The sequence below is a fragment of the Abramis brama genome (assembly GCF_963993115.1).
Source record: "Abramis brama genome assembly, chromosome: 2".
NCBI lineage: Eukaryota > Metazoa > Chordata > Actinopteri > Cypriniformes > Leuciscidae > Abramis > Abramis brama.
Window position 1 is genome coordinate 10,081,463 of NC_139964.1, and position 14,730 is coordinate 10,096,192.

Sequence of the window (14,730 nt, forward strand, 5' to 3'; positions counted from 1 at the left end):
ACAAAACATTCAGCCAGTAAAAAAAGAAAACCTGTAGTATATATATATTGTATTTATCTATCTATCTATATCTCTCTCTCTCTCTCTCTCTCTATATATATATATATATATATATATATATATATTGTCTAATTTATCATTGTAGCCTTATTTAAGTTGATTTTCTGTATACTGTGTATTTATTATTGGACTAATAGTGGTTAATAAAGTCCAATAATGGTGTGAGAGAGTGTCAGTGGTAATATCATTGTGTTCAGTGTTAGAGGATCTGTGTAACAGCTGAGGCTTAGCCTGACAGTTAGCCTGCCCTGGACCAGGCTAGTTTCCCAGCATAAGTTGCCAGGGTAACTGAGTTTGAACTATTTTAAGTTTGCTTTATGAAACAGAATCCACCGACAATAAGTCTGACTAACCAAAATAAGCCTGGCTTGTATTCTAATCTTGTTTTATGGAACAACCCTCTGGTGAAACAGGATATTTACTCACATTAACCATGATAATAAGTGCTGCTGAAACCAACAAGCCAGTTTAGTACACAGGGTGTCACGTTAGATCACAATGATAGACAAGACTAGCATTCAACATTATGACTGTTATATCTGCTTTGCTGCTGCGGACCAACAGGAAAAGCTTTGGGATATTGTGAGGAGGATAAAGAATTGGTCAGTTTCCGTGATTGTTCTGAAATCAGTCTACTACAAAAAAAAACTGATGTGGGGGAAAAGGTCCTTCAAATAAATAAGAGATGGTTCAGCAGGACCAGTCAAGTCTCAGCTGAAGTAATCAGTATAACAGATCATTACAGTAAATGAACAGTTATTTCCTTTTCATCTGCCTTGTTTGTCAATCTTCCATAACATAACCATCAATATAGCCATAACAAAATAAAAACAGACGTCGATTAAGACTCGATGTCTCTCCATGAATGACAGTTTCTGTTCAACAGTCAGAATAACGTTAGATGGGACGACATGCAGTGGGACGGAGCGCTTTTCCGGCATCACAAAGGGAAAGAGATCCTCCTCCAACGGCACTCTGATAAATTGTGCAATAAGAGAATCACTGCTGGCATCAGAAAAGCTAACCTTCCTCCAGCGTTTCTTCTTCCATGAGTCCTCATCATAACACTCAAGCTTTACTCTCACTACCTCTGGATTTACACTGATATTTAATCTTGACATTCCAGTGGTCAGCAATCTGTACGAGTCTCCATCACGTCTGAGACCCCAGAAGCTGTTTTCAGGGGTCAAAGGTTGTGTAGGAGGTTTTCCCTCCAATCCAAGACACACTCCAAGTGTCCATTGGCGACTGTTTCTCACTTCAATTTCCCATGTGTGAACACCATCACCATATCCCACACTTCCCAACACCATCCGGCTCCTGTGTAGAGGAAGAGGGTTGGGTTCGTTCTGCCGACGGAAACATGAGGTCACAGAGATCAGATCATCTGACACAGAGACGTCTGGTGGAGCAGCGTTTGGGTTCAGGATCACGGGATCTGGAGAGATTAGAAGAAAATAACATCTGTTAGTCGACTTATAAGCACTTCTTACAGTATCCGACAAATACTAGCACTCACAGTAAGGGCAGCTGTTCTGCATCTTTTCCCACACTTGGTACTTCAAGTTGCCCAGATGTTTAGGAAGATCAATAAGAGCTTCTGAACTCAGTTCTGCATCTGGAAGCGTGTATTTAGTCCTAAACACACACACACACACACAAACCTCAGAGAAACAAATATTTACACAGATATACTCATGAATATTTTCTTTTAGAAAACAAAAAAATACCTGTTCATTAGGCTGTTATAATTCTGTGAAAATGCACAGCTAGATTAGAGACTAATAAAATAACAAAAAGTGTGAGTATGTGAAGTGTATTCCCTCCCCCACCTGAAGGAAAGCGATGTCATCATCCTTCATTCCCTCCTCCACCTCTCGGAGTCTGTCTGAGAGTGAATGTACTCTCCCCTTCCTTCTCTTCTCCATCTTTCCTCTCTTTTGTTTCTCTTCTTCATTTAGAGCTGTTATCCTGCTCTCCTCCTCCTTTTTGAGGAACTAGAGATTGTTATGACACATTTTAAATGTGATGTTAAAGATACACTATGTAACCATCTAGTGGTTAATAAACAAAACTGCATGCATCTTTCAGAGGAGCATTGTGCCCTTTTTAATGGGAATTCGAACCGTGTCCTCTAGAGCAGTGGTTCCCAAACCTGTCCTGCCGGCACCCCAACACTGCACATTTTCTTTGTCTCCCTAATCAAACACACCTGATTCAACTCATCAGCTCATTAACCCATGTGATAATGAGCTGATGAGTTGAATCAGGTGTGTTTGATTAGGGAGAAAAAGAAAACGTGCAGTGTTGGGATGCCGGCAGGACAGGTTTGGGAACCACTGCTCTCTAGAGGACACTATATTGGAAATGCCCCCGGCATGACGGGTGTCTGAAATGAGTCTAAACATGACAATGAACTTGACATTGGCCGGCGTCAGCCTATGACGTTCTGCGACGTGAGTATAAAAGAAACCCTATTACAACATTTCTGAGAACCACCTCTACATTTTGTTAATCATATTAATCGCATTTGGTACGAAGCTGCTCTTATATCTTTTTGTTCTACACCTTGGAACTTTATACCTCCTCGCAGACGGCAATAACTGAAACTCACTGTACAGGGGGTGAGAGTCATCATGTAAGATTGAGAAGGCCATCCTTTGTAACTGTTTGGTATACAGGGATGCCACTCCTGGTTTAGACTCACCTATCAAACGGCCAGACCATTTTACTATCTGGTCTAACTGATTTTTTGCCTTTAAAGATATATGACCATACCATACTACAGTGGAGAAGGACAACACAGATTCAATAAAAGCATGATAAAACATTTTCATTATTGTTCGGTCAAGATTAAACACAGATAATTTCCTTAGGCAATACAAACGCTGGTGCCCCTTTTTGCACAGAGCCTCACAATTCTTTTCAAAATTCAGTTTCTCATCAATAATAGTCCCAAGGTATTTGTATGATTGTACATACTCTATTGTTTGGCCTTTAACTGAGGTAGGTTCACTTGGATGAGTACTTTTCCTAAAATCAATGATCATATCCTTGGTCTTTGATATGTTAAGCTGTAAGTAAGATTCCTCACACCAATTGACAAAATCCTCAATAATTGGGCCATGTGAGGTCTCATTCTCCTAAAGTAAACTCAAAATAACTGAGTCATCCGCATACTTTATGATAATTCTGTTATCATACAAGCTTTGACACATATTTGTATATAAAATAAATAAAAGTGGAGACAGCACACATCCTTGAGGAGACCCTGTAGAGGAGCTCCTCTGTTCAGATAAGACACCATTAACTCTGACTCTCTGTGTTCTGTTAGTTAAGAAATCCAAAATCCAACCCATCAAATTATTGCTTAACGCAAACTGATCTAAGAGCCTCTTGATTAAAATGTGTGGTTGAATTGTATTAAAGGCTGAAGAAAAATCAACAAATAAAAGTCTAGCACATGTCCTCTGGCCATCCAAATGTCTTAATAGCAAATTTAGCATTGTGACTGTAGCGTCATGTACTCCTCTGTGAGGTCTATATGCAAACTGCATAGGGTCCAATTTATGTTCGGTCAACCTTAGGATCTCAGACCGCACTAATTTCTCAAAGATTTTCATTAAAACAGAAGTCAAAGCAACCGGCCTAAAATCATTAATCATCTTAGGACCACTGCATTTAGGGACAGGGATGACCACCGCATCCTTCCAGAGGATCGGTACATGTTGTGTCTTCAGAGACTTATTATAAATCTCATGAAATACAGGGCTCAGTTCTTTTGCACATGACTTTAATAGTCTGCCACAGATGCTGTCAGGACCTGGGCTTTTATTTGCCTTTACAAGTCTAAAAGCTTTTTCAACCTCCTGAAGGTCAATGTTAAAATGCTGATCATCCATTAATTTAAAATTCAACTCCTGGATTTCTTTACTGAAATCCAAATTGTCAAAACGACAGTAAAAGTAGTTGAGTGCATTTGCCAGTTCAAAATCAGAATTAAAACCATTTAAAGTAACCTGATTGCTGCAGTTTGAGTTCTGAAGGCCTACTATGGTTTTCATATTTGCCCATGCTGAGCCAGGATTTTTGGATGCCATCTTATTTTCTAATTTTTCCTTATAGCTTTGTTTAGCTTTAAGGATTTCAGTCTTCAAATCCTTAGTAGCCACATGTAAGTCCATAGTTGTTCCGTGTTTAAATGCAAATTTTTTCCTTTGTAAACAGGACTTAACTGATTTAGTAACCCAGGGCTTATTGTTGGAATAGATTTTGACCTTTTTACATGGGATTATCATGTCCCTGCAAAAAGCCATATATGAACATGTAACATCAACCATTAAGTCCAAATCGTCACCACAGTCCTGTTTAAAAATGTCCCAATCTGTACAGCTGTAACAGTCTTGTAGACAGGACACATCATCTTCTGACCACACTCGGATGTCCTTAGTCACTGTTTTCTCCCTTTTTAAAACAGTCTTGTATGTGGGCAGCAAATGGACACAATTGTGATCTGACGAGCCCAAGGGAGCCAGAGGAATAGATTTATATGCACCTCTCACCGATCCATAACACAGATCTAAAGTCTTTCCCCGTCTGGTCGGACAGGAGACATACTGATGGAAAGTTTTAAGAGTCTGTTTTAGGGAGACATGATTAAAGTCACCAAGGATGAAGTTTGGTGCCTCCGGTGAGATTGACTGTAACCTCTGTACAACATCAAATACTGTACTAGTAGCCGACGCGGAGTTTGCCTTCGGGTGAATGTAAACTGTTGTGATAAACATCTGAGGGAACTCTCGAGGTAGATAAAACGGTCTCAGGGACACCGATAAAAGTTCTATGTCAGGCGTACAAATACGCTCTCTGACAGTAACACATGAGCAATATCGCTTGTTGACATACAAACATACCCCTCCTCCTTGGGTTTTCCCCGTCACCTTTGATAGTCGATCCAAACGAAAAGGGGCTCCGAATCCATCCATACACAAATTGACGTCCCGGTCACTCTCTGTGAGCCATGTTTCAGTAAATGCCATAATACAACAGTTCATAAAATCCTTTTGGTAGCGGACATTTCCTTGAAGCTCATCCACTTTGTTCCTTAGTGATTGTACATTTCCCATAATCATCGAAGGCAATGGAGCCCGGTTGAAACGCTGTTTCTTTAGGCGAGTTTTTACGCCGCCTCGTTTGCCCCTTTTCCTTTTCTTTACCGTGTCCCTTGCTTCCTGGTAATCCCTTCGAATCGAATTGGGTACATTCAACATTAGATTTTCCCGAGCTGGGTTACTGTTCTTGAGCTGCAACAATGTCTCTCTCGTATATGTTGTCCTCCCTTGGCATAAAGCCCCGCAAGTTTTACCGGCGGCCATCCAGTACATCACAAGCCATAACGCAAAAAGATAAAAAGCATCCATTTCAACCAAATGTAAAACTTTAAGAGCACTCCTTCAGTAGAAACATAAAAACGGATAAAAACTTTTAAGACACTAAAACAAAAGAAACGTCATCAAACATACACGAGGACGCCGAACACTCATTCACTGCCAGTCGCTGCGTGCGCATGCGCCCCCTGTTCATCATGGTGACTTTAAAATACAAAATATGATTTCATTAAACTGGAAATTAAATAAAGTAAATCTTGTTAGTTTTAAATGAAGCTGGTAATAAGTGTACGGCCATGCATTTCACCTTTTTGTTTGGCAAAATGACATCAGCAGAGGTCAAAATCTTGACATCAAATTGACATCGACACTTTGACGTCAATATGACTTTCATTTTTGAGCTATTTCTTGATGTAATTTTGACATCAATGTGATGTCATATTGATGTTAAATTGACATCAAATGCCCACTGGGAAATAAGGCGACTATGGCTATGTCTACATTAATCCGGATACATTTGAAAACGGCGTTTTCGTTTATAAACGCTCTCCGTCAACATTAGCGTTTTCAGGCGTTTTCGGACGTTTCAGTGTGGATGAGAAACTTTTGAAAAACGCCTGAAAACGCTAAATTCACCTTTACTGCGCATGCGTAAACCCCCACAAAAGATCACTGATATGATTCAGATGGAAATAAAATAAATAATGAAGTTATCGCGCAATTCTTCTGACAGGATCATTTTATTTAGTAAAATATCTCACCATTCACTGATGCGGTCCAGGTCGCACGCAGTCACCATGGTCTAAAACGCAACTGCTCTCATGTATTATAACCTCACAAGTTATCTACATATAAACTTTTTTTTTTTTAAGAAACTGCACTGTAAAAAGTAGTTATTGCCTTCATTTTTTAAGTACAATCAAGTTAGATGTTAAGTCATTTCAAGTTAAATTAAATAAAACTGACTTAAATCTTGTATATTTTTTAAAAAGATGTAAAATGGCTTAATTTATTTTGATGAGTTAAAGCAATGTACACATTATGTTGTCATAACTAATTGATCTTTTTATTTATTTTTTTATTTTATTTTTTACAGTGTGTGCTGCTGTCATAAAGGACATTTAAAGGGAAAATCCATTTTATTCTGCCTACTTTACTACTGGGTCTTTCATCAACAGCATTTAAATACAGATTTTTAAGATTTTAATACCTGCTACTACCTGTTAACAAACTCCACCTCTACATATGATGTGATTTTGGGTTGCTTTTAACATATACTAATATATAATCTGGGTGCACAAAGTCTGTTCAATAAAAGACACTTCTGTCCTCTTCTTCATCAAGCAAGTAAACAACAGAACATTTTAATTATTAGGGTTTTGGATAAACATGCCCAGTCACAAAAACATTAAAGCCATATGCTGTGATTTCAATTTTTCTTTTACCGTTGTGAAAGGCACTGTCCATTCATAACAGAATATTTTGGCCATCATAAACATAATTGTTTTTACTTAAACAAATATAAACAAATAGACTTTTAACTTAAAGGGATAGTTCACCCAAAAATGAAAATTGTGTCAGTAATTACTCACCCTCATGTTGTTCCAACCTCGTAAGACTTTCGTTCATCTTCGGAACAGAAATTACACAAATTAACATATTTTTGATGAAATCTGAGATCTGTCTCACTCCTTCATACGCTGCTAGATAATCATTATAGCCATCTCCAAAATTTTGTGAAGACATTGTTAAAATGACAACATGAAGGTGAGTAATTACTGACAGAAATTTCATTTTTGGGTGAACTAACCCTTTAATTGTGTATTTCAGACAGACACTGTCAAATGACAAAACAATAATCTGCACAGACAAACTAACATTCAATCTCACCAGTGTGTGTGTGTGTGTGTGTGTGTGTGTAATAGTAACTGTACAGTATGAAATTTAATAATTTACATTTATTTTAAGAACATAATTTACAGCAGTCTTTAGTGTGTGTGTGTGTGTGTGTGTGTGATAGTAACTGTACAGTCTGAAATTTAATAATTTACATTTATTTTAAGAACATAATTTACAGCAGTCTTTAGTGTGTGTGTGTGTGTGTGTAATAGTAACTGTACAGTCTGACATTTAATAATTTACATTTATTTTAAGAACATAATTTACAGCAGTCTTTAGTGTGTGTGTGTGTAATAGTAATGTACAGTTTGAAATTTAATAATTTACATTTATTTTAAGAACATAATTTACATCAGTCTTTACTACTTTTAGCAGTCTAATACTAGTGATCTTGCAAAAGCAGTGCTGAATACTGCATCCAGAATGTGTCGAATTTACCAGTTTACCAGTGATTGTTGATTCTGTTGTTGCACAGAATATATATAGGCATAAGTGCGTCATGACAAGCATGTCTCATTTACTCGTATTTGTGCAACAGAAACAACATTCACTGGTTCATTACATGTGAACATATACAGTAATAATAATATTAATGTCACTTCTAATTTGATCATTCACATGATATTTAATATCAGAAGTATTTTATACGTCGTCAACGTTTCCGCCATTAAAGATTCTAATGTCAAAATATAATGATTTGTGTTTTAAATCCCATGTAAAGAGGTAAATAAACCTAAATGGCGGAAATTTGTTATATCACTGCATGGTAACATGAAGTACGTTCTGAACTCACCACACAATATGCGACCGTTTAAATATCCACACAGTGAACAGGTTTAAAGCCTCGGAATGGCGTCTCTTCTCTTCCGTCTCTTTTCCTTTCGTTTCTACCGTGTGTTTCTACCTGGTGAAGGTGTGTCTTGTTTACTTATAACTCCACTAACTAAAACTCCACTGTTATAAAAAAAAAAAAAAACTCACTCCCTCTAGTGGCGCAAAGAGTCATTGCAGATTCAACAGAACTGTAATCTGATACCTGTGTGTGTGTGTGTGTGTGTGTGTGTGTGTGTGTGTGTGTGTGTGTGTGTGTGCGTGCGTGTGTGTGTGTGTGTGTGTGTGTGTGTTTGCGAATTGGTGACTTGAATAAAACCTTTATTTTAGCACAATAAGCATTTTTAGGTTTCCTGATCAAATGTTTTGACAAAACCAATTAAAAACACAGGAAAAATGGAAATGAAAATATAATCATTAATGTCAAGGCAGCAACAAAACAAATTCTAAGAATTCCACTCAGAGATTATTAAACCAATATTATTAGTGAGCCAGTTTTTCTCGATTGCTTAAACACATTTGTCCGCTCTGACGTCACATTTCTGAAATAACACACAGGCTAAAACTGAAGCTCACTGATCAAAATAACTCATTTTGTTTGCAAAATTGTCTAACACTCATGAAACATTACAGTTTGTCTGAATTACTAAAACACTAAACTTCTCTGAACCAAATTCTCTATAGCCTAAACCAATTTGTAAAACTCTTTCTGTTAAACATCAAACAAGTTCAGGTCGTTAAAACACTGTTTGCAAATCTCATACACTCTTCTTGCAAAACTCTAAACACATTCTCACTCATTAAAACACATTTCTCACTGTGATGCACTTATGTTTCAAAACGCTAAACACAGGCAGGCTAAAGTTAAACACAACTACAACACAATTGTCATCGTTTACACACAATGACTCAAAATTGTTCACACTTATTTCTAATGATGAGAGGAAACCAACTGAACAAATTACAAGACAGTTCAGAGTGCCTAAATTGACCCAAAATGTTTCACTGAATGTTGATAGCAATAATGGATGCAAACTGTTTTGGCAATCCTTATCTTTTTTAACTCTTTGCCATCATGCACAGGTAGGGGTGAAGTTTTTACGCAGACACACAGAGATTATTGCAGTTGAGGTTTGTGGTTTATTGTAATAAATTGTACAAACAGATGAACATACCGGTTGATTTCTTATCTTGTTTCCAGTTGTTTGCGTATATTCTGATCTGTAGACTCTAATCTGTGGTGTTTGGTCTGGTGAGAACTGTGTGCGCTCCCCCTACCTGTGGCTACCACTTCCTGTCCCCTATGCCCCCTATATACAACCATGTGCATCTAATCACTGTCACCCAGTGTCCAAAATACTAATATAAATATAGCCAAACAAAATAAAATATTATGCAAACAATAAACATAAATGGCTCCTACACAAACAATATAAGAGTTAGAGGAGGAAGAATATGAGTTAAGGAGGAGGTTGTACAACTCTTCTGAGTGTACTTTACTGTAACATGTTTTTTTATTTAGATTTTTTTACTGTATTTCACTGTATTTTCACAGTATGCAAGTGCTGAATATACAGACATTCGATAATATTCAGTACAATACTATACTACACTTGCAATGCATGTACAACTATTCACTTTTTACTGTAAGGTGTCATTACTTTTTTACATAATTGCAAAATTTGTTTACTTTGTTACAATATACTTTTATTCTGTCACTGCATGCTTTGGATTCTGTGTCCTCCATTTTTCATTTTTCATGTAGTGTCTAACGAATGATCTGTGATATTGACTGATGTGTGTAAGATCTGAAAGCATTGTTTGATTTTGCCAGAAGAGTCAGAGATTCTCTGAATGAGTTTTGAACATTTGCTTTTGTGTTTAAGGTTTTGAGAAAGTGAGTGATGGTTTCAAGAAATGTTTGAAAAACTGTAAAAACATGCAACACATGCACATTTTTCCATCAAACACTGAAACTTGAGGTCAAATTAATTTATTCTTTCAATCAATCATTACACAACGGACAACAAAATACAGCTATAAATATGAAATTATGCTTTACAAACTCAACAGATATGCTGAATACTGTAAAAAAAGAAAAGAAAAAGGAAACTTGTAGGTGGAAATATAAATAAACTTCACATGTACTCCATTCGTTCCTGACAGTTACGCCACAGGTTTTCATCAACATCACATTGGATGTTTGTTTCCATTGCAATACACCGATGGAAATATGCCTCCTTGCATGTTGTATCCATCCCTGGCACCCGTTGCCAGGCAACCAGCATTCATCGTCTCCAGAAGGGACATCTGCTCATATCAGGGATGTCCTGCAAACCATTCATTCAGAAGGCGAGACTGGTGGAGGGCAACGAGTCATGGCAGGCCTCAACAGCTCTCTCTCTTCAGGGGGAACCAGTCTTTCATTCAGTGCATCAAGAAACATGCACAAACAGGCCTGATGACGTGCCAAAGAGACACTGAAAGCTGATGGGTTTGTATGGTTTCTTCTCATAATGATGTGGATCTGATCATGTATGATCAGAAGGATCGTAGCCTATATGCAGATGATCTTTATATTATGCTGATCTTTATATCAGCATAAATATGCATATATGATACAGCGATCTCTGGAAGCTCTTTTTTTATGTTTTATTTTTTATTGAATTTCCAAATTAGAGAATTAAATAGTAACATCTTGACCCATTTCTCATTTTCACATTATGTAAGTATAAATTGAAACAACTATCATTTAAATAAAAGAAACAAAAAAAATGAACTTAAAATAAAATAAAATAAAGGGCATCACAAACATTCATTTATCAGAGATACAGTGTTTTGATTGTTTTTAAAACATTTACAGATTCTAAAAACATTTTAAAGGCTGTTTAAAAAAATCATAATAACAAAAACAAATCGATAACATATATTTTTCTTTTGGAAAAGTCATATTCATTTTTTTCTTCATTGCGTCATTTACATGCCATTATGAATTTACATATATTTGAATATCCATTCGGATTGGTCAGTCATGAGTGCAACCTTTCACACTGGGATTAAAGATAGACTGGAAAACAGTGTGTGAAAGAATACACAAATAACAACAAAATATAAATTTATAAAAATATAAAAATATAAAAGTATATTGTTTGCATAGGAGCAACATTAGTGGGCAAATCATTATAAACCACCAACAGCTTCAACTTAATTTTCTCAGCTTTCCTCGCCTTAGATGAAACACATGAGAGGATGTTATCAGATTATAAACAAGAATAGTTGACCAGTTCTTTCATTCATGGTTTCACAAAACAGGTTTAATCGAAAACATATATCATTTTTAATCTCAACTTTAGTTTCCTGTATATTTGTGCACAGGGTTTCCGGTCACAGCTGAACACACTGTGAATAGTTTTGTGTAATAATTTATATAGTCTAGACTCTATTGGTATATATATTGTATAAAATGCACATTACGTAAAAATATATTATTTTTATATTGTCCATAATTTATACAAAATATTTATACATTCTTTGTAACCCATGTTCACATTTTATAACATGGTATTATTGCAATTGTTACAGTAATATATTGATACTAAAAATAGAAATTCAAGTAACTTAGGAATTTATATAAAAATCTATAGTTTTCGGCCAGATTTGGCAGGTGTACACTAGTGTGATTTTAAAAACGAGGTATGTTAGAGAGTTAAAGCTGCATGAACCATGAATAACTTCGGAAACACAAATAAGGAGATTATGTATTTTGTTTTAAAAAGGGTGTGACCACATTTCCTTCTGTTCTTCGATCAAACGTGATGAGGATCATCTCAAATCGTCTTACACTAGTACGGGAGAGCGGGGCACAAAGTAATGCTTTTTGACTTTCTTAGTTCCCTTTCGAAGGGAACCTCGACAATACGTCATCGACGTTATGGGGAATCGCCTCAGCGTGACCAATGACTGAAGTACCTGTGGAAACCCGCCAATCGCATTGGCCCGCGTCAGCCGTGACGTGACGCTCTGGCGTGCCCAGAAAGTATAAATAGAGCGCCCAGAGAACATGTCATCCTCTTTTCGTCTTCAGGGACTGATTTACTGAGTGCTGTAAGTTGGTTATTATGGAGAAAGCTAAGAAAACATATAGGAAGTGCGTTTACCCGTGCGAGAGGTTTCTCGCACCTGGTGATTCACACGACCTTTGTGTTTGTGAAATAATACTGTTTGGGTGTGAGGCATTCACAGTCAGCTCCTGAGGGTGCTGCAGTGTTCATTGAGAAATATCCCGGTGCGCGTGCATCCGTGCGCTGTCGGATGTTTCAACCTCGCACCTGTTGACTTTCTTCTCGAGGGATGAAAGCCAAATTTATTTTAAACGGCTCGAATCTCGCGTTTGCCGAGGCAGTGTGTATATTACGAGAACGTATAGATAAATATTAAAACAGTATTGCCTGGTGATTAGGGCTGCATTTAATTCTATGGAATTAAAATGATGGAATATTATCTGACTTTAGGATATTTTAATTCAGCCTACCATCCAGACCGTGTTTCACTTATCCAGTGTTGATGCATTTAATTCTGAGGAATTAAAATGAAGAAAAAAAAGAAAAAAAACATATGTGGTGTTCAGGTAATAGGCTTCAAATGGCCTTCCTGAATATGAGCTCCCATATGCTGTGGCTTATCAGGTCAGAGGCCTCACTAGGCCTTCCCGAATATGAGCTCCCACATACTGTGGTTATCAGGTTATAGGCTTCACCAGGCCTTCCTGAGTATGAGCTCTCACATACTGTGGTTGAATATGAGCTCCCACATTTTGTGGTTATCAGGTCATAGGCCTCACTAGGCCTTCCTATGAGCTCCCACATACTGATGTTCACCAGGTGACAGGCCTCAGCGGCCTTATTGAGTATTAAGCTCCCACATTACAGTGGTCACCAGGCTTCAGGCCTCCTCTGCCTTCTTGGTTATGAGCTTTCACATGTCAGGTTGCAGGCCTCATCAGGCCTTCCTGAATGGGAGCTCCCACTCACTGTGGTCGCTAGGGTATAGGCCTCACTGGTTATGAGCTTTCACATGTCAGGTTGCAGGCCTCACCAGGCCTTCCTGAATGGGAGCTCCCACGTATTGTGACTATCAGGTTACAGGCCTCATCTGGCCTTCCTGATCATGGGCACATGCTGTGGTTGCCAGGTTACAGGCCTCACCAGGCGTTCCTGGTTATGATATTAATTTAGACATTGCAAGTCCTCATAGCTTATAATAAGCTAGCTTTTAACAGTATATGTAGTAGGCTTCCTCTATGAGGGTCGTATTGCTGAGGCCTCCATATACTTATTGAGCCTAGGCGGGCTAGTTATTGTTAGTATGTGTGTTAGGCTTTCTCTCCCTGTGAGAGTCGTACTGCTGAGGCCTCCATATACATATTGCATGTTTCAGGCTTCCTCTTCTTCTAGAGTCATCCTGCAGAGGCCTTCATGCAAATAGCGAGCTAGTCTTTTGTCAGTATATGTAGTAGGCTTCCTCTCCATATGAGGGTCGTACTGCTGAGGCTTCCATATACTTTTTGGTATCCAGACCTTGAGCTAGAGCTCGGCGTTGGCCCTAGGGAGAAGTGCTATTGTTAATCTGATGTGAGCAGTAGGGGCTGTTACCTGGATTACTGTAGTGGTCAGGCATCCCCTTAGCATGGCGGCGTGGGTACAGCGTTCCCCATAACGTCAATGACGTATTGTCGAGGTTCCCTTCGAAAGGGAACGTCTCAGGTTACAAATGTAACCTTTGTTTCCTGAGAACAGGGAACGAGACAATACGTCTCCCTGCCATGCTTTCGGTTCTGCTTGCTCAGTCCCTTCAGACGAAAAGAGGATGACATGTTCTCTGGGCGCTCTATTTATACTTCCTGGGCACGCCAGAGCGTCACGTCGCGGCTGACGCGGGCCAATGCGATTGGCGGGTTTCCACAGGTACTTCAGTCATTGGTCACGCTGAGGCGATTCCCCATAACGTCGACGACGTATTGTCTCGTTCCCTGTTCTCAGGGAACAAAGGTTACATTTGTAACCTGAGACGTTTGTTATAGTTCACAGTGTTTTAGTATGTTGTCTAATAAAAATATATATATATACACAAGACAAACTAAAATATTTTCTAAATAAAACACAATTATTAACTTTTTCATATAAAATAATGGCATTTTTTAATAATTAAATATAAACTCATTTTTGAGTTTTGACTACGAGCACAGGAAAACACAGCTATACAACATAGTTCAAAACAAATAAATAATTTCTGAGCATTGACTCTCAGTCAATTGAGACAATTCAATCTCTATTTACTCTTTGTTCACCTTTTTCTCATGTTTTCTCAATAGAATTAATAAAAGTATAGAATATAATAGCATATTTCTAATAGGGGCACATTGTAACACAGTGTGACAACATGCCCCGCCTGCACAACTGGGATTTAAACCTGACTACTGTCTTCTGCTGGTTAGCGAGGCATTAAAAAACTATTTCAACTGTTAAATAACATATTGGAGATTAAAATTTGACAG

The 14,730-nt window shown here is 37.8% G+C and overlaps 1 protein-coding gene across 4 annotated transcripts; it reads right to left on the minus strand.

Moving 5' to 3' along the window:
- Positions 1–181: 181 nt before the first annotated feature.
- LOC311077631 (E3 ubiquitin-protein ligase TRIM35-like) lies at positions 182–8,252 on the minus strand. 4 transcript variants are annotated; one of them, XM_084106210.1, is made up of 5 exons: positions 8,140–8,252; positions 1,893–2,057; positions 1,791–1,813; positions 1,580–1,698; positions 182–1,498 (listed from the first exon to the last, which is right to left on the minus strand). In XM_084106210.1, the coding sequence occupies exons 2-5, from the start codon at positions 1,986–1,988 to the stop codon at positions 828–830; spliced, it is 909 nt and encodes a 302-aa protein (XP_083962336.1). In that variant the 5' UTR covers positions 1,989–2,057; positions 8,140–8,252; the 3' UTR covers positions 182–827. The 4 variants fall into 4 exon arrangements, with proteins under 4 accessions (XP_083962336.1, XP_083962338.1, XP_083962335.1 ...); XM_084106212.1 differs by lacking the exon at positions 1,791–1,813 and adding an exon at positions 7,040–7,076 and having other exon boundaries at positions 8,140–8,219; XM_084106209.1 differs by lacking the exon at positions 8,140–8,252 and adding an exon at positions 7,040–7,070.
- Between the last annotated feature and the right edge of the window lie 6,478 nt (positions 8,253–14,730).